At 38.2% G+C, this 27,028-nt stretch overlaps 2 protein-coding genes across 6 annotated transcripts in view; one reads left to right on the top strand and one right to left on the bottom strand.

Moving 5' to 3' along the window:
• STRN3 (striatin 3) overlaps positions 1-10,081 on the top strand; it is a 107,460-nt gene extending 97,379 nt beyond the window's left edge. For 2 of the 4 annotated variants that reach the window (XM_027521400.1, XM_027521398.1), the window contains 3 exons: positions 2,660-2,767; positions 8,195-8,281; positions 8,364-10,014. In XM_027521400.1, coding sequence (XP_027377201.1) covers positions 2,660-2,767; positions 8,195-8,281; positions 8,364-8,533 — 365 coding nt within the window. In that variant the 3' untranslated portion in view covers positions 8,534-10,014. Of the gene's footprint in view, positions 1-2,659; positions 2,768-8,194; positions 8,282-8,363 lie in introns of all 4 variants that reach the window. The other 2 variants (XM_027521396.1, XM_027521399.1) reach the window with 2 other exon arrangements.
• A 1,713-nt stretch (positions 10,082-11,794) lies between these two features.
• COCH (cochlin) lies at positions 11,795-26,030 on the bottom strand. Of its 2 annotated transcripts, none has more exons than XM_027521402.1 (12): positions 25,977-26,016; positions 25,556-25,616; positions 25,418-25,465; positions 23,116-23,272; positions 21,903-22,036; positions 21,340-21,402; positions 20,639-20,683; positions 20,393-20,540; positions 17,609-17,712; positions 16,674-16,900; positions 15,980-16,496; positions 11,795-13,243 (listed from the first exon to the last, which is right to left on the bottom strand). In XM_027521402.1, exons 2-12 carry the CDS (start codon positions 25,587-25,589, stop codon positions 13,068-13,070), a joined length of 1,653 nt encoding a protein of 550 aa, XP_027377203.1. In that variant the 5' UTR covers positions 25,590-25,616; positions 25,977-26,016; the 3' UTR covers positions 11,795-13,067. The 2 variants fall into 2 exon arrangements, with proteins under 2 accessions (XP_027377203.1, XP_027377202.1); XM_027521401.1 differs by having other exon boundaries at positions 12,281-13,243; positions 25,924-26,030.
• Between the last annotated feature and the right edge of the window lie 998 nt (positions 26,031-27,028).

The following is a 27,028-nucleotide window of genomic DNA, read 5'->3' as shown; positions in this document are numbered from 1 at the left end:
GTGGAGAAATATATAATGAACCTATCCTCCAGCTCCAGTAGTTCTGTGTAAATGCCCAAGGTTGTTAAGTATAGAATGTGGTGTATATATTTTCAAATAGGGACCCAGATAAGGCCCATGCACTGATTGGTTGGTAGGTCTCCCACGTTTGTTTTCATGTAGATTCCCCCTCTATCTCTTATATTTCCCTTGCATTTTTTTTAACTGAAGAAATTGGGTTGAGTTTCCCATAGTTTGAATTTTACCAGTTGCATCCTTGTGGTATCATTTAATGTGCTCCTCCTGTTCATTTTATTTCCTGTAAATTGTTTGTAGATCTAGAGGCTTATTCAAATTCAGGATCAAATTTTTATTTGTCTTTTTAAAGTTTTTAAATGTTTCTGGCAGGACTATTTCATATAATTTGTGAATTTTTATCAGAAGTAAATATTCTTTGGTCTGTCTTTCTCTTAGTTTCTAATCACTGCTTGGATCCATTAATTCATTACCTGTTCAAAAATAATTTTCTAATTTTATCATTTCTTTTACACATATTAGCTAGACTGCTTCTGTAAGAAAGAACAATCCTCATCAGTAATTTGGTTAGCTGGAGTTAGCAGTTATAAAGGAAAGGCAAGATAAATGATTACTTCACACTCCTCCCCTTTATATACTAGTTTTTAAAATGATGAAGTGATTCCCTGCTGCTGCTGCTGCTGCTGCTGCTTGCTGCTAAGTCGCTCAGTGGTGTCTGACTCTTAGCGACCCCATGGACTGCAGCCTACCAGGCTCCTCCGTCCATGGGATTTTCCAGGCAAGAGTACTGGAGTGGGGTGCCATTGCCTTCTCCGAAGTGATTTCCCTAGTGTCCTCCAAAGGTGACCAGTGAAGTGAGTCTTTGGGGTGTTGTTTTTTATATCATTATAATCTATCTTGGAATAAGTGCATTTTATGTATTTCAGTCTGTTACATATTATCCTTATTGCTACTCATATTATTTCATCTTTGGCCAGTGGGAGCTTATTCAGGTTGGCTCCTAAGTCTCCCCTTTTGATATAACCCTGTTAGTTGTAGATGCTTTTCTTGTATGACAAGATGTTTTAGGTTCATCTTGTTCATTTTGTACCCCAGATCTGAAATGGGCCATTTCTCTAAGGAGCCATGGTTTTTTTTTTATTGGAAAATGACATTTAGAGACTACAAGATAGGTGCTCTGCTATTGAGTCAGTCCTCATGGCTTTCATGGCTCTTGAGTTGGCCATTGGTTTAGACTTTTTCAGTAGACAAAGCTGAAGAGTACATTTTTAGTAAATAAAAAGACTGATAAATTTTATTCAGATGCTTCCAATAATGATTCAGATTTATCTCATTGCTTTTATATTTTTATCTTATTTTAAAAATGTCAAACTCTTGATTCTCTGCAAAATGATCACGATTTCTCATTTATCTAACAGTACAGATAAAGTCGTCTCAGAATAATAATTGCAATACCACCAAAAAGAATTTTGTTACTAATAGAGGGTATATTCTACTAAATACAGACAATCTAATTACTGTGCTTTAAAAAGTCACTTGTGTTTATAATACCGATTGACTATACAGTTAAGTTCATTTGTTTAGTTTTACTTCTGATTTTTCATGATTGCTCTTTTAAAAGTCATTTTATAATTATAAAAAAATATTTAAATGGTTCTGTGATCAAATCTAAAAACAAATTATGTGTAGTGTCTTTTTTCAACCCTAGTTTCTTCCTCTTACACAGATTATTTTTTTCAGTGTGTTTAAGTTCAGTGAAGAGTTCTTGTATACATATAGAATGATCGATTTACTTAGTCTAATAAATGCTGACAATATTTTCCCATTAGTTGTGATCTCTCTTTTCTCCCTCATCTTTAATCTGAACAAAAATTAAGAACTTGGTAGTAAAGAAAAGATCTCATTCCTAAGAACATCAATTCCAGTTCTTTGGTATTTTTGGTCATTGTAGGAGGGATAGGGTTTGTTCTTGCCAACACCTAATTATCACTTACGAATTTTTTTCCTTCATTAATTGACTCTTAATTCTTTTATGGACTATTTATTAAAAGCAATGATTTGTGGATTTGGGATAATTTAAAAATTCTGAACCACCCTATATTGACAGTCTGCATTAAAATACTTTCAGTTTTTTCCCTAAACTTGAGCATAGTGCTCTCCATCCACATTATAAGACATACTAGCTTATACATTTTTTGAGAAATTGTATCTTTAGAATCTTAGTTTTATTTCTCATATTTTTTGTTTTATATATAAAAGCTTTAGTGATTCTTATGTTTTGGTAAGACTGCAAAGGCCGTCATTTAACTTCTAATTGAAGTTTTTGTTTCTTTTTTATTTGAAATATAGTTAATGGATAATATTAAACTAGGTATACTACGTAATGTTTCTCATTGAAATATTATTGACCATATTCCTTATACTGTATATATTACCTTGGGTTATTTATTGTGTGATTGGAGGTTTGTACCTCTTAATCCTCTTCACCTCTTGCCCTGCCGCTCACTCCCCTCCTGTCTGGCAGCTACCTATGTGTTTCCTGTGTCTGTGAATCTGGTTTTGTTTTGTTTATATTTTTTTTCTTTAGATTCCACATTACATTGAAGGTTTGAATTTTGGTGTGTTTTCCTCCTTTGTTTTTTAGGTTTACAATCCAGTAATCACATTAACAGAGTAGTAAGTCATCCCACACTTCCTGTTACAATAACTGCTCATGAAGATAGACACATCAAATTTTTTGACAATAAAACGGGTAAGTAGGTTATCTTATTTTCTGTATTGACTTCCTAGCTTGAAAATTGCCAAGTTAAACTGTCTTAACTCAGATTTTTGTTTTAGTTAATGTAGCACACTTACAATGTTTGTTAATTTTTAGCCTTGTTAACAAGTGCAAGTTGCTCAGTCGTGTCTGACTCTTTGCAACTGCATGGACTGTACCTGCCAGGTTCCTCTGTCCATGGAATTCGCTAGGCAAGAATACTGGAGTGGGTTGCCATTTCCTTCTCCAGAGCATCTTTCTGACCCAAGGATCAAACCCCAGTCTCCTACATTGCAGGCAGATTCTTTACTGTCTGGGCCACCAGGGAAGCCCAAAATATCTTGCTGCCTATTACGATTTCTTTATGTGATGACAGTTATAAACCCTTCTGTTTGAATTTTTTATCTTTATATTCTGTTGTGAATTATTATAACATAGAAGATCACTTTCTGGTTTGGGCATTTTAAATATGTTCTTAAAATTATCAGTGGATGAAATGATATAGTGACAGTTGTTTATTGTCATCTTTCCTGTACTTTTTGGTTGTAAGGAAGCATACCAATTATATAGAAATCATAAATTTTAATTTGGCCATAGAATCATTTGTTTAAGGATATCTGTATCATTTGTCGTTACCCAAAATACTTTGTAAAGTATTATTGTTTGCTCTCTGATAGCAAAAGTCTGATAGCAAAGAGAGACTTCTTTGATAAGCTAAAACAAGTAGAGAAGTATTGAAAGACTTCCAAATAAGAAACTAAAGTGTAATTGAAACATTATTGCAGGACAACAAATTATCAAGCAAGACAACAAATCAGAACTACAGATTTTTATTTGTAGTTACATAGGACATGGTTGTAATTTTTAGTCTGAGTTTTAGATAAATATCTTTCTTCAAATAACACTTTTCTTGGACAGATTCCTGAACTCAGTAGAACAAATTGAGATGAGAATGGAGACTCATAGGTCTATATGTTGCACAGGAAAGAAGATTCATATTCATGTGAATGTCTCAATTTAACACCATATCAAATGAATTCTTTAAACATTTTTATGAAGCTTAAAGATCTTCCTTTGCTGCAAGAGCAGAGAGATAATTTGCTTTACATTTCTAAAAAGATTCTTTGTATTAATTATTGCAAGTTTACATTTGTAAGGAAAGGTTCAGGAATTTTAGTAGTAATAATAAAAGGAAAAAGTGATTCTTGAGAGCTTTTTGTCTGGCAGAAATCAAAAATACGGTGCCTGTAGACTTTTGGATTGTTTACGAATTCTACCAATTAATTCTCTGTGTTAACCAGCTAGTACCTTATCTGTAATGCGAAGATAATCAAAGCACTAGGCTCTAAACAATGGAAATTTTTCGCTCTCATTTTCTCTCTCTTATACACAGAGATACACATATATACAACCCTTGAGTGTAACTGTAAATTGAGTTCATATGTATTCTTTTTAATGAAATTCATCTTGAAAACTGGCAATTCATTTAAATATGATACACTCAAATATCCCTATAACTGGTGTTGATGGTTAGCTAAATCTTTAATAGGATACTGTTCTATCAAATAAATAGTAATTTATTGGATTTCTTATCTGAAACATTATAGAAATTGTGTGAATGGACTCAATGAGTATTTAGATTTTAACAATAAAAGTACATTTAGTATTTTGCACTGCACTGGCTACTACTATCACGTAGAAGTTATTTCTGCTTTCTGAGGTATTATTGTTGCCTGGGGAGAATAGTGTGAGTGAGTGCATATGCACTCTCATACATACATACACATGCTCAGGCATAATGCAGTAAGATAAAGGAGTCTTCATAGAGTGAAGGTTTGAGTTTTTCCTTGCAAGAATAAGGTTTTTGTTTGTTTTTAAGTGAAGAAGTTAGTAGGAAATTCCAGATAAGGGTATATTTTGAGTAGAAGCACAGAAGTGGGAATTTGGGCTGGAAACAGAAGTTTCTTATAGGTAAAGCCAAAGAGGTAAGTAAGTTTGGAGAAGGAAAGCAGAAACTACTGAGCCAGATTTTTCAGAGCCAAGCTAAGAATAATGGATTTTTGTTTACACTATGCACTATGAAAACCACTTGAATATTTGACCAGGGATTTGCAATATTGGTTTAGAAAGATGCTCAAGTCACACTGTATGGTAGATCCTTGACTACAGAGGATTTAGAAGTTTCAGTTTATACTGTTTGTTTCAGAGAGATCTTTAGGGCTTGTGATTTTTGAAATTTTGGTAGAGACACAAATCTGAATTGCGTATGCTGTGACCAAGACTTAGCTAATGGGTTCACCTCCGAGGAATGCGGGGGAGTTGGAGGAAGAGGGTCCTGAATTGGTTAAGGCCTCATTCATTCAGCAAAACTTACAAGTATCTGCCATATCCTCAGCACATTTCTTGATCTTTGGTGAATAAAACAAAGTGTCCTGTCTTCTCAAATCTTACAGACAAGTGGTATATTGCTTTCTGTAAGTGAGACACTGGTATCAGTCTGTTTCTTAATTTCATAGATTGTACAAGTCAAAGGGCTTAAGGTGCTGGGGAGGAGAGAATCAGTGCCTGCATGTGTCCTTTTTTCCCTAAGTTATAGGAAGAAAGAATTTTGGTGGGGGAAGAGAGGTGGTGGCAGAGCCGTGGAGCAAAGGTGAATTCGGTTAAATGTGAGAAGCTCCGTATATATGCTGGTGAAGGAAGGGTCAGAAACTTTGACTTCTGTGGTCACTAGTGGAAACCCAACATCCAGCTTGATTCAGAATTGCACCTCCTTATAATTGGTCCAATCTGAAGGGTCACTCACATTTTGAAGTCACTTCAGGACTATGTAGAGGAGGGTTACCTCTAAATTGACTTAACATGTCATAGTTAGGGATGAAAGAATTCTTTGGTTTAAGACATGATAAACATAGGAGATGTACAGTCATTCTCACAAGAGAAGTCAGAACTAGATCTGTGAGTTAAGAGTCAACATCACAGAGTTAATGTTTTAAGGGAAGCTAATGATACTTCATAGTTATCCTCCTGATGTTTTGAGATCATTGGGCTGGAGGCCAGTTCTTCATACTCTGAATTTTTTTTTTTTAATATTGAGAAGAATAGAGTCTTGAACCAGTAGATGAATTATGTTGGACTAATAGTATGTTGTGATGTTTCCCAGGTGGCGCTAGGGGTAAAGAACCTGCCTGACTATGCAGGAGACGAAAGTGACACGGGTTCGCTCCCTGGGTCAGGAAGATTCCCTGGAGTAGGAAATGGCAACCCACTCCAGTATTCTTGCCTGGAGAATCCCATGGACAGAGGAGCCTGGTGGGCTGCTTTCCATAGGGTCGCAAAGAGTTGGACACAGCCGAAGCAACTTAGCACAATAGTGTGTTGAATGATTTTTCTGTTTCTCAGGATAGTAGAGAGAAATTGTTATGGTTACTCTGCTAATATTGATGAAAAACAGACAAATGTGGCCTAAATGATGAGAGACTAATTTTGTCTTTAATTGATAAGCATTTAGTATTGCCAGAAAGTTACAGACTTTTTATGTTCTTCAGAGTAACTTTTTGCACATTTGATTATGTTGTGGGTTTGTGTTCCGGTCAGTGACCAAAGCCCCATGGCAGATAACAAAAGTAGGTCTGTTTCATGTCTCAGTGTGGAATGTTTCAGGGGACAAGCAGCATATCAAATGACTGTAAATAGAATTCTGGAGAAAGACCTCCATCTGTCATTAGGAGAAGCCCAGGCACTTGAGTAATAAAGACTCGTTGCTGAATGAAAGGAGAAGAAGTTTTTTTTAACTTTTTATTTTATATTGGAGAATAGCCAGTTAACAGCGTTGGGATAGTTTCAGCAAAGGGAGTCAGCCATCTGTATACATGTACCCATTCTCCAAAAGGAAGGAAATTTTTTTAAGATACTAGTATTTGCCATTTTATTGTTTCTTGAGTGAATCAACTTAAATCGCCTTTCAACCATCGCAAGTGTATGTTGCCAGTGCAGAGGCTGAGGCCCTTGCCCCAAAGTATGCAACACAGTTTATATTCACAACTTGTTTTTATTTATTTTTTTTATTTTTTTCAGTTGCAGTGAGATTTTTATTTTTTTTATTTTTTTATTTTTTTATATAAGCCATACCCAACTCAGGAGTATCAAGACCTTGCATATTCTTTACCTGTCATAATGGAAAAATGTCATACGGCTTCTTTTGTTGTTGTTGTTGTTCTTTTTTTTTTTTTAATTTTATTTTATTTTTAAACTTTACATAATTGTATTAGTTTTGCCAAATATCAAAATGAATCCACCACAGGTATACATGTGTTCCCCATCCTGAACCCTCCTCCCTCCTCCCTCCCCATACCATCCCTCTGGGTCGTCCCAGTGCACCAGCCCCAAGCATCCAGTATCGTGCATCGAACCTGGACTGGCATCTCGTTTCATACATATTTTACATGTTTCAATGCTATTCTCCCAAATCTTCCCACCCTCTCCCTCTCCCTCAGAGTCCATAAGACTGTTCTATACACCAGTGTCTCTTTTGCTGTCTTGTACACAGAGTTATTGTTACCATCTTTCTAAATTCCATACACAACTTGTTTTTAAATTTCAACTCAGTATTGAATCTGTTTGCTTGCCAAGAATTCAGTGAAGTTAAATTACATTTTCTAGAATAGTGCTTTTGTTACTATCTGGGGAAATCCAGAGTAATTTCTCTGATGTACTCCCACCCTTCTCCCCTTTCTTTCTTATATATAAGATGATTGACATTTCAAAAGATAAATGATGCTATTAGAATCTTTAGATAGGAATGTATTCTCTGGTGATTTAACATTAACTCTGTGTATAAAAGAGTCTCTTAAATAAAGCATCTCTTAATGAGAAAGATTCTGTTTTCACTCTTAATTCCCCTTTATATGACCTTAAGCTTTTAATGCAGCTCTATAATCATTGTTTTCCACTATCAAATACCATCAGTTTAATGTTACACAAATATCTTTTGAAGTAATTGGAAAAGTTCTGCATTAGAATTAAAATTCTCTTTAGAATATTATTGTAGTGGAGGAACTAAATGACAGAAGGCAGACCCAAAAAGCCACAGGTTATTGTATGATTTCATTTGTATGAAGCATTCAGAATACGCCAGTCCATAGAGAAGACATTAGTGCTTACGGGGACTTGGAAGGAGGAATGGGGAGTGACTTTCCTTTTGCAGAGATGAAAATGTTCTAAACTAGATAATGGTGATGATTGTACATCATGATGAAAGTTCTAAAAGCCACTGAATTGTACCCTCTCCAATGTTTAAAATGGTAAATTATATGTTGTTTATTGTTGCTGAGATTGTTTTATGTTGATGTTGTATTATGGTTTCTGATTGCCCAAGTTAGTAACTATTTGAAAACTTAATCTTCTCTGCTATGTTTTATTTAGGTAAAATGATCCATTCTATGGTAGCTCATTTGGATGCTGTTACAAGCCTAGCAGTAGATCCTAATGGAATCTATTTGATGTCTGGAAGTAAGTCTGAACTTCCTGTCCTGCCCACAAATTTTATAATAGAATTATTACTAAGTAACATTTTTTATTTATTCTTTTACAGGCCATGACTGTTCTATTAGATTGTGGAATTTGGACAGCAAGACATGTGTGCAGGAAATAACAGCACATAGGAAGAAACTAGATGAATCAATTTATGATGTTGCTTTCCATCCATCAAAAGCATACATTGCTAGTGCAGGGGCTGATGCCCTTGCCAAAGTATTTGTGTGAATCAACAGAAACTCTCACCATAACAGCAGATTTGCTTGGACACAAAGGGTCTGCATCACTGCCATCAAAAAAGTTAATGATATGACACTACATATGATCTGCCTGGTGAAGGCTATTTGGGCAGGCATAAATTGGTGGAAATCACATCTTAACGTCAGGCTCATTAATTTAATTGTAATTACTGTATTTCGTGGGACAAAAAAAGGACTCCATTATTTGTGGCCTGTACTGGATATGAACTGAGCGTATGTCTGTCTTTTAGGTATCTTTAAGCCAATGTGGAGTCTGATCTGATAAAAAGACTTTTGTTTTGGACTCTGTGTGCTGCCTTAGGGTTAGGAATGTGGTGCTCTTGTTGGGGGGAAGTGAGCTCCAAGAGTAGCTTTTTTCATCTCTTAGTGATCTTCTGTTTATCGGTTGAATGCCACAGATTCCCTTTTAAACTTATTTTGCTTTAAAAAAAAAAAGAAAGAAAATTTAACTTAAGATATTTTAGCATTAGTTGCACAAAATGTTTGGATAAAATTCTAGTTTTTATAAGTCTTTTTATATATTTAGCCTGTCACAACAGTGCTCAAGATTGTATTGAAGTTTTTCTGCATTATACAACCCTGAAACACAGAGATCTCACTGACCCGCTGCCGCGTAACCACACTCTTTCCTTCTTTTGCATAATATGGCTCAGCTAAGTCTTTCCATAAAGATGCTAAATCACCATCATCATCACCGTAACTGTCTTCTTAAACCAAGGACTATTAAGTGTATTAAAATGAAACGGTGGGGTTTAGTACTCCAAATGAACTCTTAAAAAATAAAAAAATAAAAAAACTAATCTTGGCATCCTATCACTATGTGATATTTTGTACATCTTACTGTATTTACAAGTTTATTTATCAAGGATTATCCATCTTGCTAATAGCCTATTATTTATTTCACTTTTTGTTGGTCTTTATATCCTTTTATTAATGTGCTAAAGGAACCTGTATATCTATTTTGGAACTCTTTGATAGTCTAAAATAGACTAAAAATGGAATATTTTATAGTTTAAGCTACAAACCAAGGTGACTCCCCCTAGATACATATCTTGGTTTACCATGATTCCAGACAAAACTATCTTGTTTTAAAATATTTGGAGTAAAATTTGAAATACAAATAGGATACAAAAATAGTTGAATCAGGATACAGAAATCTGCTGTGTTTGGACTAGTTATCCCTGTTTTATTTTTTCAGATGTGCTTAATTTTATGGTGTAACTAAAGATTTTGTTTGTGTAATGCATGATTAAGACAATAAAGTATTTTTTCTAGTCTTCCAAAAAACTTTTCTGATCAGTTTGCGAGTTTTGATGAGTTTTGTAAGGTTTTTGTTTTACAAACTATGAATCAGCAAATTTTTAAGATTGTACCACATAGCAAACGTACCGCTGTTGAAAAATAATGTATATAAAATGCATATAATAAATATTAAATTGTGTACCTGTATGTTACTGTTGGCTACATTATTTTGTGTTAAATAATAAAGTGCAATACTTTATTCTCCATTGTTAAACTAGGTAATGGAGATGATTTCTCAGTGAGTCCTTCATTTTTATGCTCTTCTTTTAAATTTTGTACTGTTTATTGATAATCTTCAACAAAATTAGAACAGTTAATACTACTAAGAATGTTTTTTTAAAGTATTTCACCTCATTTGGGGATTTAAAAAAAAAATTATTGACATTTAGATAATTCAAAATAACCCCCCCAATAAAAACAAGTTGCAAAGACACAATTTTATATCATATCCTTAAGATATCCTACTGCTTTATTAAAGTCTGAATTTCAGTTAATATTGTTGTTTTTCCTATCTAGCCAAACCTATTTCCCACAGAAGAGTTCAGCAGAGAATAAACTGTATTACTCATTAATTAAAATTTATCCTCATAAGTGATGTTAAGTATTAGTATCTTCAGACTTTTCCTTCAACAAGTAATATCCTTTTTCTTTGAAGGGAATTACAAATGGACTTAGAAGGTAACATTAGAAAACTTTGAAAACATTAGAAAAACTTGGCAAAATCTATTCTAATATGCTTAATGGTAGGCATTCTATGCCTACTGCAAAAAAAAATAAATAAATACATTATACATACTTTGAGATATTTTGCCACCTACCATAAAAATTCAAGTGGCAATTTTAGTCATGGCTGGTGAAACACTAAAACTTTTCAAAAGTTTTCCTTAAAATACTGGGGTTTTGGTTTTCTCAGTTGAAGATTCAACTTAGAGATGCATTTTGTTTTCCTCTCCCCTCCACCCCTTTGTTTTTAAAATAATTTAAGAGCAAGCTTTCCAAAGCTTAATATTGTTTCTGGCAGCTGTTCCAAGGCAATGATTACTGTTTTAACTGAAATACGATTATCGTTATGGCAATGCATAAACACCATTTTTGGAATGTGTTAAAACTGAAATGCATAAAAACAGTATCAGTATATGTTTTTCTCTTATCTACTTTGGTTGTATTTTCTCTACAATATTAAACATTTGGAAGAGACTAAAAGGATGCAAAAGAATATCATTTTCATTTTGTGTGCTTTCATTTGTGACTTACAGGAAATTATGTAGATTCATTTGACTAGTAAATGATTTATATGTAAAGTTTAAGAATATTTTTATATACAGACTTTCACATGTTAACTTTTTCAGTATTTAATATTCTTTTCATATTATTCATGTACTTTTTTCATGTTCTCTAAGTTATCCACTGAATACCAAAGTCTCATTTAATATATTAAAGGTGATAAATGGGCTAGCATAATTGATATTAGGCATACCTGCAAAGTTTAATTATATCGTTTTAAAAATCCTCTTTTTAGTTGTTAACCCTTTGACTATGTTTACCTCAAAAAAGTTGATAGTAACTTAAAATGTTCATTTATGCTCTATTCTTGCTCTTCAAGTCAAAATATAAGCTTCCCTGGTTACCTCAAAACTTTTGTTCCTTGTAAAATTTTTAAAAGAGCTAATGACTAGAGGATGGGGATTTGTTTAAATATTTTAAAGAGTGGTCTTCTCAGCTGAAAGTTGTCTATTGTGGAAAAAAATGTTAAACCTGTTTTTCTGTTGCTAAATGAAAGTTCTTGTTACATGAATTGGTCATATTTGTGGCTTATAAGGGGCAGGGGGTGGTGGTCAGGGGAGTCATTGACATAGTGTCAAAGACGATTTCACTTCTGCCTTTGATACATAGCCCTTTCATTCCTTTTACACAGACTATAAAATTGTTAAATTCAAAACATTTATTGGAGTGATATTCCAACCAGTTAACATCTTTGCCAGGTTGACTGGTTTGGGTGGTTGTAAACCATTTCATATAAGATCAGTGTATGTGTGAGAGGAAATAGAAAACTTGGTCTTAGAGAAGATGGGATAGGATATGACAGCACGTCTATCTGGGGAGAGTTCTTGGTGGGGTAATGATAGTTACATTAAGGGAGTTTGGATCGCTGTTCTTAGGAACCAACTTCACAACAGTAAAAATACTGTTCATAACAAAACAACTTTGTTGAACAAAGTACTCAAAAGTATTTCCTACTGTTTAACCTGGTACTGGCCATGAATAATGCCTAGAACAGAAGGCATTCAATAAGTAATTGAAAAAAAGTCTTAATATGTGATTTTAAGAAAAAACTCAGTTGGTCTTTCCACATGAAGTAAAGAAATTTTACCATGCCCTAGGGAGAGACACGTAGAATGGTAAGTCAGGCACCTGAAGTCACTAGCAGTTTTATTGCTTAAATAGTCTTTGCTGCAGTTCAGCTGTTTGGAAGATGTGCTTTTCTTTAAAGCTAAATGCTTCTAAGTGGTAAGTAAAATTTTACCAACTTAATTGTTTTTCAATACATTGGTGACTTGTAGAGTACAAGCCAAATACATCAATACACTATAAAACTAAGGATATAAATAGAAAAATACCAGGCAAATGCTGCCATCTTGTTCAGTGTGATATTTGCTATAAGTTTTGAAAATACACTGCAAAAGAGGCTTGATGACCTAAATCGCTTCTATTTCATCTGTAATTACAACTTTAGGGTATTAAGTAACATCTATATTGTTGATTGACTTTTAAGACATCTACTTGGGTCAAAATATATTTTAAGGAGCTTTTTTCTATTTGTCTTTCATTTTCCTTATATATGTAATAATTAGAGAAGGAATGTTGCTTTGGGTCTAAATATCAAGTTCTTTTATTGAGCTGTATAGAATTTGCATATTTATACATTTAATATGCATGTTAAAATAGAACTCTTAATAATCTACACTGTCTCTTTCCTGAGATTCTAAGGATCATGATGATGAAGCGTTCTGAACAATCAAGCCTAAATTGTAATTAGAAGGTATCTTTAAATGAATGCTTATTTGCTTACATTTTTGGCATCTTTAATATAATAGTTTTCTCTGATTTTAGTATGCTATGTAGTATTTCAATATTATTAGAATACAACTTATACATTATATCCCCTTGCACTTTTTCTTTCAGTTGTCAAAATGTCACCATTATTGCTGGGATTCTAAGAAATCTCTACAGATGCCTCTGATCACATCAGAAACAATTGGTTCTAATCCTGTGAACTCTCTTGTGAAGAAAGCATGCGACTCCTTTGGTTTAGAGGCCATATCTTTCAGGTCATCCAGAGGTGCCCAAGCCACACCAACAGAGAAGATGGTGATACCTACAATGGAAATATTTTTAAGTGAATTAAAACCAAGTTACAGTTGCATAAAATTACAACATGAGTTGCTCAGTCTTGTCCAACTCTTTGCAACCCCATGGACTGTAGGCCACCAGGCTCCTCTGTCCATGGGGATTCTCCAAGCAAGAATCCTAGAGTGGGTTGCCATTCCCTTCTCCAGGGGATCTTCCTAACCAAAGGAAGCATAAAATTACATGTATATATTTTTCACACATAAGTACACAGTTGCACACGAAACTGCCTTAAAATGCCTGAAGTAAATCCCCTGTACCAAATTATTGGGGTAGGTTTTTAATAGTCATTGTGATGGGACTGGCTAACCAATTTAGTCAGAACCAGAAGTTTTGCCATCAATGTAATTTACCATCTTAACAGATACATGATCACTGAAAGGAAAAAGTAATTTGATAACAAAATTCAACATCCATTCATGACAGTACACAGCTAGCAAGAGAAGGAAGCTTTCTTTACCTGATAATCTAAAAATAAGAACCAACGTATTTAGTGAAATGGTGAAAACTTCCCCTCTGAGTTTGGCAAGAGAAAGGACTACCTGGTGTCTTCACTTCAGTTATTCATCATACTGGAGTCATGGCCAGTATAATATAGCAAGAAAGACACAGAACATGTGGCATACAAATGAGGTAAGTCTTAAAGCTCTTATCTGGGGAATGATGACTAGTCCGCTGTTGAATGATAACTTTCTCCCATTTCATTCTGTATGTGTTACATTAGCAAACGGGCCAATATTAAAAAAAAAAAAGTCTTGAACCTCAAAGCAAAAGTTTTCTGGTAAAAACAGCCAGGGACTCCCCTGGCTGTCCAGTGGTTAAAGACCACGCTTCCACTACAAGAGGTGAAGGTTCAGTTCCTGGTTGGGGAACCTGCATGCAATGTAACATGGCCAAAATATTAACATGAAAACATCCATAAATAATATGAAATGGAGACTACCATCTGTATCTACCGAGTGAAATCCCCATAAAGTTTTGAGGGTTTCTAAAATAGCTACTCCCCTCCTATCTAAAGCTTCAGCCTCCTCCTAGTTATGTAAAGTACTCAGAGTTGTGAATACTTAAGATATAAATAAAGCAGGTTTAGATGATGTAAGAGTTACTTGAGATAATTCTGATTTATCAGCAGCGCTAATGTTTCCCCTCTCCCTGGCAAAAAAAGTCAAAATTTTTCCCCTTCAGTTTTCGTCACTCTTCATTGTGTGTTCAAGTTCAGATTGTTTAGGTCCGGCCCAGTATATAATTGAAGTTAAACCAAAACAACTGTGACCTAGCCCTGAAAGCCCATCTTATTTTTCTGACTTTTTTTAACTCTCACTTCACTATCACTAAACAACAACTTTCATGAAAACAGTGTGGCCCAACTTCCTTAAGTTCAATTAATCATATAGGGAGGATATATTTGAATTTAGCCTAAATCCAGTCCTGTTAGCATAAATTGAGTAAGCTATACTTTTAAGGAGTATGATAGCAAACAGATCTTCAACATAAGTTAGTTGAGAAATACATTAAGCCAGATGTATAGAAATAAGCCAATGTATATATAAAATTTCATGTATCCATTCTCTGTCCTACTTAATAAACTTCCATCAATACCTGTATAAGTACACAAGTGCATTAGCAGAGGTGCTAATAAATATGTAAAATGAAGTGAAAGTTGGTCAGTTGTGTCCAACTCTGTGGCCCCATGGACTGAATTCTCCAGGCCAGAATACTGGCGTGGGTAGCCTTTCCCTTCTCCAGGGGATCTTCCCAACTCAGGGATCGAAACGAGGTCTCCGGCATTGCAGGCGGATTCTTTACCAGTTGAGCCACCAGGGAAGTAGGAGATGTCATTAGGAATTAAGTAGAGAAAAGGAAGCACAAGAGGAGTATAGAAAAATGTAAGATTCTTCATTCCCTCCTCCAAAGTTAGCGTTTTTGTATTTTAAATATTTTTGGACTCCCAATCACTCAGTTTTTGTTCCGGGAAAGGGAATCTCAGCTTTTTGTTGGCCTGTTTGATCTCAGCAACACACATGCTTAATGTTTTCATGAAATAGTGGTCTTTGCCAACAGTAATGTTAAGGTTAGGTTAAGAAAAAGAAACTTTTTATATCCTTTTATAATAGAATTTAATTATCTCAAAGTGGGGGGTTGGGGAGCAGAGACTCTCAAAAGGAAATCTAAATAGAATAGGATTAGTCTTTATTGGTGATCTTAGAAAATCCATGCCAGATTGAAAACTAAAAGGATAAATGATCAAATAGATTTGTAGTAAGCTATGATAAACTGTAATTGCCTGGGTTTTTTGTTTTGGTTTGGTTTTTTTAGAGGATTACAAAATCTTTTATTTTTTTCTTTAATTTTTTTGGGTCACATCACACAACATGTGGGATCCCCAACCAGGGATCAGAACTGTGCTCCTTGTGGAAGCACAGAGCCTTAACCACCCAGTCCCTTGGGGTTTTAATACTCTGCCTGGGTTTTAATATTGGCCTCACCACTTACTAGGTGAGATTTGTGTATGTTTCCTTATCTATAGAATGAGATTTAGTAGGGCTGCTCTGACAATGCAATCAGTTAATACTGGGTAAAACTCTAGATGAGTGACTGCCATCCTGTAGATGTTCAATACAACAAATATTTAAGTTTATATTTACCCCTCAATTTGACTGAAGCCCTCCCAGTTCCCTTCCCATACAAAGGACATGGACCTTACCTGCATCATGTGCAGCAGCAGCAGGCCCTCGCACGTCGTCATAGGACTGCCCATCTGTGACTATTACCAGGAAGTTCTTGTTGGGGCTGTCTCTCACTGGGCCAAACACATTTCTAACAGTAAAGGAAATGGCATCCCCAGTAGCTGTCCCACCACTCATGTAGCTGATGTTTCTGATAACAGCTAGGACATTCTCTTTGGTGCTATAGTCAGTGAAACTGAACTCTGTGCGCTGATCATAGGTGAACTGTACTGCTGCTATCTTGGCACCAATGTCTGAGATTTCAAAAGTCTTAGCTATGTTGGAAACAAATTCAAGCATGAGGCGGAAATTACTTTCTCCAACACTACTGGAGCCATCGATCAGAAAGGCAATGTTCACTGAGTTATAACAGGTCTTGCTGCACATCATTTGCTCGTGAGTGCAGAGCTTCTGTACCAGAGGCTTTACGTATTTTGTGGTGCCAAACCAATTGGGCATGTGGTAAGAGAAGAAGCCGTTATTCCGACAGACAGCCTGATGGGAGAGAGACATAAAAGATATCCAAAGGAATTACAAGTTGTTTCTTTAAAATTATGAAAATGTTAAATCTTGAGTGTTCAAAGTTAATCCAGATCTGGGCCAGTCAGCACTACCCCTTGAGGTCCCAAACTGAGTCACTACTATATTAGAAGACATCTCTCAACTCTTTACCTTGTCAACAAATGCAACATCCTGAACCATTCCCAGTTCCTCAGGGATAGGCTTAGCCACAGAAACTATAAATACATTGACGCCAAACTCTCTGGCCACAATGCCTGCTTCCTCGATGTCGTCAGAAGGCCAGCCATCAATAAACACCACCACCACTTTGGGAATCCCTTTCCTCGCTCCAGTGTCCGCTGTGAAGAATTTCTGGGCGGTATGCTTCAAGGCTTTTCCTAGGTTTGAAAAAGAAGCAAACTGGAACAGCACCACTGCTCAAATGACATTTCTATGTCCCTGTACCAACTTCATGCTTTGAAGTTTAAGAATTTAACTTGAATGGAGTTCACTTCTTTAACAGATGCAGCAGATGGGAAAGTTTAATTATCCATCAGCCCTATTTTTTGTCTTCACAACCCACACATCCCCCATCACCTCCCAGAAGCCTATTTCCTTTCTTTACATCAATCACCAGTCAGAAACACAGAACTGACTCCCACTTCTGTCCCTGTTCTCTCCATCTAGCCCCTTAGTGACTGATTAGTAGCACTACAGACTCAGAACAGGAAATCTCCCCTCAGAAGGTCCAGAGTTCTTTTCTCGTTCTTCCTGTCACATCTGCGTCCATTAGATGAGTCTGTTGATCTTCATTTCTTTTAAACATTCTAAACAGGTACTTCTCTAATGTGACATCTGCCCTATCCAATATGAGGATTATAAGTCATGATGTCATGTTTTTGTTTTTCTAATGAGCAATATCAGTAAACCCTTTGGTACCTTTTCCATTAAAAATTAAATAGATGATCAAGTGCAGAGCTAACCAAGACCAATTCCAGGGGGAAGAGGTTCACATCTGCTTATATAAAATAGCATAACACTGTCTTATGTGTCTGATCATTTATAACCACCTCTGTGTCACTTCTCAGATACCAAAGTCTACTTACCTGTATTGGAATTACCCCCTCTGAAAGCTACTTCCTTTATAGCAAACAAAACATCTTTGGCTGATGTAAAGTTTTTCAAGTAAAATTCTATTTTAGGATGTTCACTAGGTTAAAAAAAAGAAAAAAAAAAAGTTATCCAGAGAGAATTGGAAAGACAAACAAGGAACATTATATACCTTTTTTAAAGTCCTTACATTGGACAATGCCTAAGTTTCTTAATTCCACAGCATACAGGCAACTAACGTATGGCATTTTACTTGAAGTTTTAGGGTTCTTTCAGAAATGTAACAAAAACAATTGCTACCTTGAGGGTTTATTGTATTCTGAGTAATATGCTAAATACCTGCTACAAGTCTAATCTCACTTCATCATAACTCTACAAGGTAGGAATTATTGTCCCAATTAATAAATGAAAAAATGGAGGCCCAAAACATTTAGGTAACTTACCCCCCTACCCCCCCCCCCAAAAAAAACACACACACACACACCACATTTAAAATTCAGGTTTGCCTGACTCCTCAACTATATGAAGTACCTGGACCAAGTGGCTCAGGGCACTGAGCTCAATGAAACTCTGCAGAGTTGGGCACCGGATAATTGAATCACAGGTGGGTGTGAGGCTAAGTCTGCTTCAGGGAGGGACCTTGGAAGCTCTGAACAGTCTGGGTCTATTAACCCAGTTTTCTGATCAGACAAGGCAATTTCAGTGACACTAAGGCCAACATTTTTTAAAGGTAACTTACAAGCAAATTATAAAGTATTATAATACTGAATTTTTTTTAGATGATATTGACATTTGCCAATCTTAGAATTACATATATTTTAACAGATTTGAGATTTTTTAGATTTAATAGTAAATTTTACTATTTACATAGCATAAATTGCAGCTTTTATAACCACTCTGTTCATTAGAACCCATGTTGAGTAAAAACAGCATAATTTATTATGTTTAGTTTTTAGAGATGTCAAAATTTCATCAGTGCAATATTTTAAGATCTTAGCATTATCAATTGCCATTAAATCAAGATTTCTGAAGGACAAGTATTGCACTCATTGTATTCCTGCATTTCTGGTGGCATGATTTCTGCATACCTGGTATTATAATGTTGGGTCACAAAATCAGATGTCATGAATAACTTTTTCATTTTTATGGTCACTTTGCCACTATCCAAATAATTTACGTGGTTTAGTCTTATTTGTGCATCCTTAATGAGACATTCTTTTATTCTACTTAAACTTGACATAGTTTATCTATTTAATGTTCTTCGTAAAATAGAAAAATTATAAAGCAGAAAGTTTAGAGAAGAGTTGGACATGACTGAAGCGACTGAGCAGCAACAGCAGCAGCAGTCTTTGTATGAGTCTACAAAGTAGTGTAGACTTTCATCTTGAAAAACCAATTGGATAAAAACAGCAAAGAAAAAAATTAGAAGAAAAAATTGAGGGGAATTTGCCCTATGAGATGTTAAAATGTACACTAAAGCTACTATAATCCAAGCATTGTAGAAAAGATGTTAGAATTAGCATACATATCAAAGAAACATGTGTCTAAAGTTATAAATTGATATTGAATAGAATAAGCTCAATTTTGGGGGGGGGACAGTGGTTAAATTATGTATTAAAAACAACAAAGGTAAAGATTCTCACACTGAAAGAATTCTATCTAGGGGACTCCCCTGGTGATCCAGCAATTAAGACTCTCAGCTTCCACTTCAGGGGCTGTAGGTTCAGTCACTGGTTGAGGAACTAAGATCCCACATGCCACGTAGCATGGCCAAAAAAACACCAAAAGTTAAAAAAATTCTATCTAAATTAAGAACCAACTGTAAAAAATAACATAAGAACAAATGAAATATAAATATTTGTAATACTACTAGTGACACCCTTACACACTGCTGAGAGTAGTTTAAACTGAATCAACTTTTTAGAAAACAATTTAACTGTTTATATCAGAAGCCTTAAAAATGTCACAACCCTTTGACCCAATTTCACTTCTGGGACTCTAGCCTAATGAACTCATCAGAGATGGCACAAAGATGACAGGATGTTCAGCACAGGGCAAGTGTGAAAAAACAATAGAATGGTTAAATAAATCATGCTAAGGAACATATTCAATTTTTCGAAGCATATTTGTGATATGAGATGTTCAAAATACTGAATGATAAAAAAGCAGGTTTATAATCTGAACTTTTGAAAAAGAAACATAGGTATAATCAAATGTTTTCTTAAAATATTGAAAGGAAATACAACATTTTATATTGATTATCTCTGAGGGGTATATTTAGGAAATTTGTGTGTTTTATATGTTGTTCAAGCTTTCTCTGATAAGCATATTATAATCCTAAAAGACATCAGTATATAGTATTATAAAATAAAAGATTAAGCTTCAGATTGCCAATCAATGGAATATGGAAAGAGCTAAAAAGAGTAACAATAGGATAGGAAAGAGAAATAAACATCACAGCTTCCTCCTTCAGTGAAGAGAACCTAGGAACTGAGCAAAGTAGATGTGCAGAGGTAATCTGTATAAGCAATAAGACTTTAGCCTGCCTTCTGGTCCTCAAATGGTAGCATGTAATTCTCAAAATCCTTTTATTCCAAAAGAGGAAGCACTTCCCAGTCTGCTTAAGCAGTCTTAGATTCTGACTTTACAGTTTGAGAATCCAGACTGTCTGCAACTCAGTATGTTTATACCAAACTGAAATTAATGTACCCACTAAAAGGATCATTTGTTGTCATTCAAGACATCATTCAAGTCTCCTTCCATTTTCTCAAGGGTTGTACCTGGCTTGAACAAGGCCCACGTGTGGTCCTTCGGTTCCAATTCCCAACATTAGAGCCACTTTCCCAACAAAATTCTTCTGTAGATTAAATCGGCGTTGCCCAATATTAAAACTTCCATCGATCAGAAATGCAATGTCTGCTTTACAGTCTGTGAACACCAAAACAAATCTTTCCATTAGCAGTTTCAAGAAGAAGAGAAGAGAGAGAAAAAATGTTATATTCCCAAGTGGATATCCAGATACTTACCCTTATTGCCAGTTTTCTTCTCTGGTGTTTTCTTTAGTCGTTTGCCTAAAACAAAAGAAGTACTTGGCATTATCAACAGGAAGACAGTTCCACAGAAAGAAACCCACATGGAAAAAGCTCATGATAAGGAGTGGCATTCTTGAAAAAACTTTTAAAAAAAAATCAATTTCCTCATGATTTTCTGGAATAGGGAAGTAATGCCTCCAAAAAGAAGTCAGGACTGTAGACCTACATATTTAAAGTGCCCCCAATCCATGACTTTGATATCCCAAACCCACAACTGAGGCAGGATTGGAAACTCAGAGTTAGATTTTAATGTTCTTAGCTTCTTTGACTTTAAATTGCCAGTCTTTGAAAGGATGATCCCTGGCTATTTTTAAGATAGACATGCACTCATTTATTTTTTATATGACAAATGGAACGAGAAGTTCAAGATACTTAGACCAGTTTATCAAATCAGGGAGAAACACTAGGACTTTAAGAAAACATTTGGTACCAGAGTTTACCAATGAAAACAAAGGATAAGGAATTTGAAATTTAATACTGAAAGTTTCCCTACTCAATATACCAGTAAAGACACTTGCTTTGTGTTTATTTATTATCAGTATTTTAAAAAGAGGGAGAGCTTCTATCAATAACACTTATTTATAACTTCCCAGTGCTGTGTCAGGCAACTAGGAGACAGGTTCTGTATTTCATACCTGTTGCTGGATGTGCTGTGGACACTGCTTGTCCTGTGGCTTCCTGGGTACCACTTTTGCCTTCTGTTAAAATAAAAAGAAGACTATGTTTTCCCTCTTCCTTCTTTACCATCAAAGAATAATGAATAATTTAGAGTTCTATGGGATGATAAATGTAATAGAGTGGTGGCAATTGCAGGAGTAGTTGCTGAATCTAGTTTCAAAGAACCAAAATGAATCTACTGTATCATATTTTTAAGAGGTATTCATAAAATGAATTCACACTCATTCTATTTTTAGGGTTATTTGTTAAATGTCAGGGCATCCTGACTGCAGGCAATTCAAGTTTCTATTGCCATCTTCTGGCAGCAAGATGATTTTTCCCTCTATTAGCCCAACTTTGGTTTGAGTGTGTCCCTGACCCATCATATCCCCTGACCTTAACCTGCAGTTGACCTCTCCAGGCTTGATCACAAGTTTTTCCATCAGAGTCAAAAAGTTTGAGCTAAGAAAAGCAGAAAACGTTCTTGGGGTTTAGGGAGAAAATATTCATGCAAAAGTAAGAACAACTTAATTGTACCTACTTGTCACTGTGAAAGAAGCAGACCATCTGGAAAGCATCTGAGACTGGATGCCATTGGCAACTACTGAGGAATAGTTTTCCCGACCTGGCAGGCTATAGATTCTCACGGGTCCCCCTGAGTGGCCAATTACCCCCCTGCAACACAAGAAGAGCAGCTGAGATTCTATCCACACTTTTGCAGGGGCACTGGACTGACTTTATACTGCTATGTTGCATCTACTGCTCTGACTAATCAAGAAAACAGTTCAGCAGAGAAGCCATCAACCTTTTCAAAAACTGTCAACCTTTTTAAAAACGTGCAGAGGTACAAAATCTGCCCAAGAAAATGGTTTTCTGCTGTTAAACTTCTTTAGTGTTAGTAAGGACACACTTGCAGTATCCTGTTCCTACATATAGCTCAGAGGATCAGAGTTAAGAGTGTCAAATGATTTTCTTAGTTTTCCAAAATACTTAACTACCTGTCCTCGGACTTCATTGAAAAGAAGTGTCATCCTGGCCATTCTCTTGCAGGATAGCAGAGTGGTGATGAATATGGGCTCTGGAGGCAGACCTGGGCTTTCAGTCCCAGTTCTGGCACTTGCTAACAATGGTAACCAACCCTGGGCTAGATACTTGACAACTCTCTAAATCCAATTTCTTCATCTATAAAATGGGGTGAAATTGTACCTACCTTGTTCACTGTACCATTGTCTTGGAAGTTAAAATAATGACTGCTGTATAGTAAAAACTCAGTAATAGAGTACATGGTTAGGACTCTTTCCTGTGCTTAGCCGCTCAGTCGCGTCTGACTCTTTGTGACCCCATGAACTGTAGCCCACCAGGCTCCTCTGTCAATGGGATTCTCCAGGCAAGAATACTGGAGTGGGTTGCCATTTCCTCCTCCATGGGGATCTTCCCAACCCAAGGACTGAACCCAGATTTCCTGCATTGGAGGCAGATTCTTTACCATCTGAGCCACCAGGGAAGCCCTAGTGTTTTAGAATCACAGGAAGCAAGCTATCAAAAAATAATGCAATTTGCCTTTATTTAGAAAGCGTCCCTTATGTAGTTGGTGATTCAAGGAGATCCAGGAAAATCTTAAAAATGTATCCATCTTCTATGGCCAAGATTGGTACCAAAAGAAAGACTAGGTGGGAGGGGGTGTCCAGATGGCTAGTGAGGGAAAGGAAATAATCACACTTGTTCTCCTCTCCCTTTGGTGTATCCGGGCTTACCTGTGGACAGCGGCGCCACATATGCTCGACACAGACGCATACACTATGTGCCCAAACACGGAGAACTCCTCTAGAGGGCAGCCGCCTGGGCAGAGGACATCTGCTTTTTCTTTCCTGATGTCCAGGCCTCTGGTAGAGCATGTGATAGGGATGGGAACTGAAGAGAAAGGAGAGAATGTAATAACCATTCTTAGGACTTTTAGGTGAGTAGTGGTGGGGGAACTAGGATGTGAGATTAAAATTTTACTTTCCCAATTTCTACACTTTTTGTTAAGAATATTGACTTAGGTACAATTTCTACCATTCCAGATTTTAGCAAGCCAAAAATAAGTTTTCCAATTAATCTAGTCCTCAGTCACTATAAAGTCTAATGGGAGAATTTTCTCAGTTCTTATTAGTTTGGGAATATATGAGAACTAGAAAATACTGTTAGTCATTGGCCATTTATTAATTCATTCCAGAATCTCAACTCTGATTTTAATTGTGTACATAGTTGCCTGAGGTGAAGATATTAAATCTGGGTTGAACCTCTGAGGAATATTTTCATGACACACACAAATTGAAGTCATCCTTTACTTCGGAGGGCCATTTATGTCAGTTTTTGTCAAGTGCTGTGCATTAAAATTATATTTTAATTTAAGCAAATCAGTCAAAAGATGCTTCACTTTAAAGAATACCATTTAGCTCAACCATTCATTTTAGCTGAAATAAATAAAGCCATGAGGTTAATTTGCCCAAGGTCACACAGCTCAAGGAAAATTCTACCTCTCCTGCAGGGCAGGAAACAGAGAAGTTAGTCCCCTTCAGAACAGAGCATTTTTATCTGAATTGAACCAGCTTATTTCCGCTCCAGATCTGTGCAGGGAGAGAGATCAGGCAGTGAATGCAGTTTTAGAAGGCACATATTGAGGGCTTCCCCGGCAGCTCAGACAGCACAGAATCTGCCTGCGTTAATACTGAAGGCTTCCCTGGCTGCTCAGACAGTAAAGAATCTGCCTGCGCTAATACTGAGGTTTTACATGATCAACTTGATGAATAATAACAGTTACTACTACAAAAGATGTTAGAGACAAGCCCTTGGCTACATGTAACAAGATACCTTAATAAACATATTAATTCATCAATCTGCTGTGAATATTAAAGTGAATTATTAAATATTGTTATTAAATACTATTTTCCAAACACTGGAAATTGTGGTTATCCAAACCTTTTTGAAACAGATGTTAATAATTTTTAAAAAATTTGGTTTTTTTTCCCCAAGATAGCATTACTATCTGGTCACACTGCCCAACTGAGTATCCTGTCTCTAACAAGGAGCCTCTTCTAAGAGCTCTCTGTGCCAAGCTGTACCCTGGACTGTATACATCCATGGAAGGGAAGGCAGGACTCCACGAAAAGTACAATGCTGACTATGAATGCTCTGAAACATTCTAGATTGCTGGGCCAGTTAAAATCCTTACCCAAACCAGCAGCCTCATACTACGTGCTTCATGCCTGTTACCAAACAGCCTCAATCCTACCTCCCAGTTTCAGACGCACCAGAGAGGCTCAGCCTTTAGCTGCCAGCTCTGGCGGGCGCGCGCGTGCGTGTGTGTGTGTGTGTGTGTGTGTGTGTGTGAGTGTGTGGGTGTGTCAGGGGGCGCTGAATACAGTCCTCTGCAATACTTACCTTCATTTCTCCTTTCAAGGAAAATAAAGGATAGATTTTGAAAAGAGTCTGCTTTTTACATTTTATAAAATACACCGAACCACACACCCTTACTCAGACTACTAGATGGGGAACAAACTATTTTTAGATTCTCTCGAATGTGAAATGAGCCCATAGATGCTTTTATAGGGTCATTCCTAAAAACACAAAAAGAGGGTCACACGAGATGGGACAACGATGTAAGTATCTCTCTCTCTCTCTCTCTCTCTCTCTGTCTCCTCTGACAGTCTGAAGGCTTCTCCCTGATCCCAAACGCTGCGGAACACCCGGGACTAGTGTTTCCCTCGGTGGGGCTCAACGAACACCCCTAGCCTTGACAGTCTGCTCGGCTTGCTGGGGGGAGGGGAATATGGGAGGTTTCCTTCTCCGCACCTTGGGAAGACTGTCCCGGTCGGACCCCAGGAGCTCCTTTGCAAGGGACAAACGGGGAAGCTGGAGTAGACAGACTGTGGGTATGAATGGGGTGAGCCAGGCAGCAGTGCCAGCCCTCGCGTCCTCACGCTCCGGTACCCGGCCTTGGCCCAGAGGCTCCATCTGAGCGCTATTCCACAAGCCGGCCCGCAGCCCCTCCCACTACCTGGATCCGCAACTCACCGGCTCCCTCGCTGCCTACCGGCTCCGGCGGCAACAGCAGACAGACACCTGCGGAGAGAGGACAGCGCGAGGGCTGACTCCAGCTTCCACCTCGCTCGGTGCGAGGGGAAAGGGGCGGGGAGAGGCGCGCGTACCCACCGAGGCAGAGAACCGGAATCCAGGATGCCCACATGGTTGGTGGAAGAGGGGCTACTCGGACCTGGGAGAGACGGAGAATGCAACAGAGACCCCTGCGTCCCCACCCCCACCGCGCCCGCCCTCGCCTGCGGGATACCCCCCCCCCTTCCCCGCCTCCCACCCCACTCCTCGGAAACCCAGGGGCGGCCAAGGAAAGGGGGAGCCCGGAGAGGCCGCTGCCCGGGAGCTCGTGCCCCGTTCTCTAGCTGGAGGCGACGCTCGGGCTGCAAACCGAGCCAAACGCAGAATCGAGGTGCAACCCCGGACCAGGAGGAGCGTGCGCTGTGAAGACAGACAGACACGCTGCGAGCGACAGAGTGGAGAGAGACCTGGTTGGCGGCAGGGACCCTCTAGCCCACGCCGGACGCCGGGGGCTCTGCACCTGAGTCGGAACCGCCCGGCTGCGCCCGAGTGCGGAAAGCGCGGCTCCCGCGCGGCTATAAAGGCTGCGCTGCGCGCATGAGCACTGTGCGGGGGGCGCGCGGGGAGCGGGTGCGAGCGGGTCCCCGGGGGCCGGGTGGCGGCCATCCAGCTCCGCCCGCACCCCCGCCTCTTCCCTGCCCCGCCCCGGGGTGAAGCAGCGCCAAGGCGCCACCCCCGCGGCGCGGGGCTCGGCCACCTGGACGCCGCGTCCATCCCCGGGGGTGGGCGGGGAGGCCCGGGGACCTCGTGGGAGCAGGGGGAGGCCCGGGGACCTCGTGGGAGCAGGCGTCAGGCCCTTCCGAACGCGTGTGAGACGGCGGCGGCACCGCGCTCCGGCAGGGAGGTTGCGCGACGTGTGGCGACCCCACCAGGGCTAGAGAGAGCCGGCCTCTCTCTCGGTCCTGGGGAGGAGTGGGCCCCACGCACGGTCCCCGCGGCGGGAGCGGCGGCGCCGCGAACGCGGAGGCCTTGGGCCCCAGGAGAGCCAGGTACACACGCGGCCTCGGAAACAAACTTCCCAACTTCGTGCTCCCGGTGGCAGCAAAGTTCCTACTTTGTTCCTACGGTGTACTTCTAAAGTCAGGCCAACCTGGGTGTGATCACGCGTGCCCCGTATTCGTGAGGAGCCCCGTCCACGGACTGGTTATCTTTCGGATCTTAGGGATCCAGCCTCCCGAGTTGGTTTCCCGACTTGGCTTCTGCCGGAGTCGGTTTTTCTTCGGCGGCTCCATCTACTGTCCCGTGGAGCCCGGACTCTGCATCACATTTGCTTTTTCTTCTTTACCAGAATAGGAAGCGTTTGTGTCTGACTGCCTTTCAAATTCCCAGACCTGGTGTCTGCTGTGGTTGCATACATTTAAGATTTGGGAACGTGCTTAACACCCTGTATTTCTCTCACCCTGCTGACTTTTTACGTGAGGAAACGGGAGAAAGTAGAATTCACGGGGAGTGTAAGTGACGGACAGATGACTTGCATGACCCCTGGGGAACCCACTCCCAGATCCAAGAGAG

Source organism: Bos indicus x Bos taurus, chromosome 21 (genome assembly GCF_003369695.1).
Source record: "Bos indicus x Bos taurus breed Angus x Brahman F1 hybrid chromosome 21, Bos_hybrid_MaternalHap_v2.0, whole genome shotgun sequence".
NCBI lineage: Eukaryota > Metazoa > Chordata > Mammalia > Artiodactyla > Bovidae > Bos > Bos indicus x Bos taurus.
This window is presented reverse-complemented; position numbering and strand designations above follow the sequence as displayed.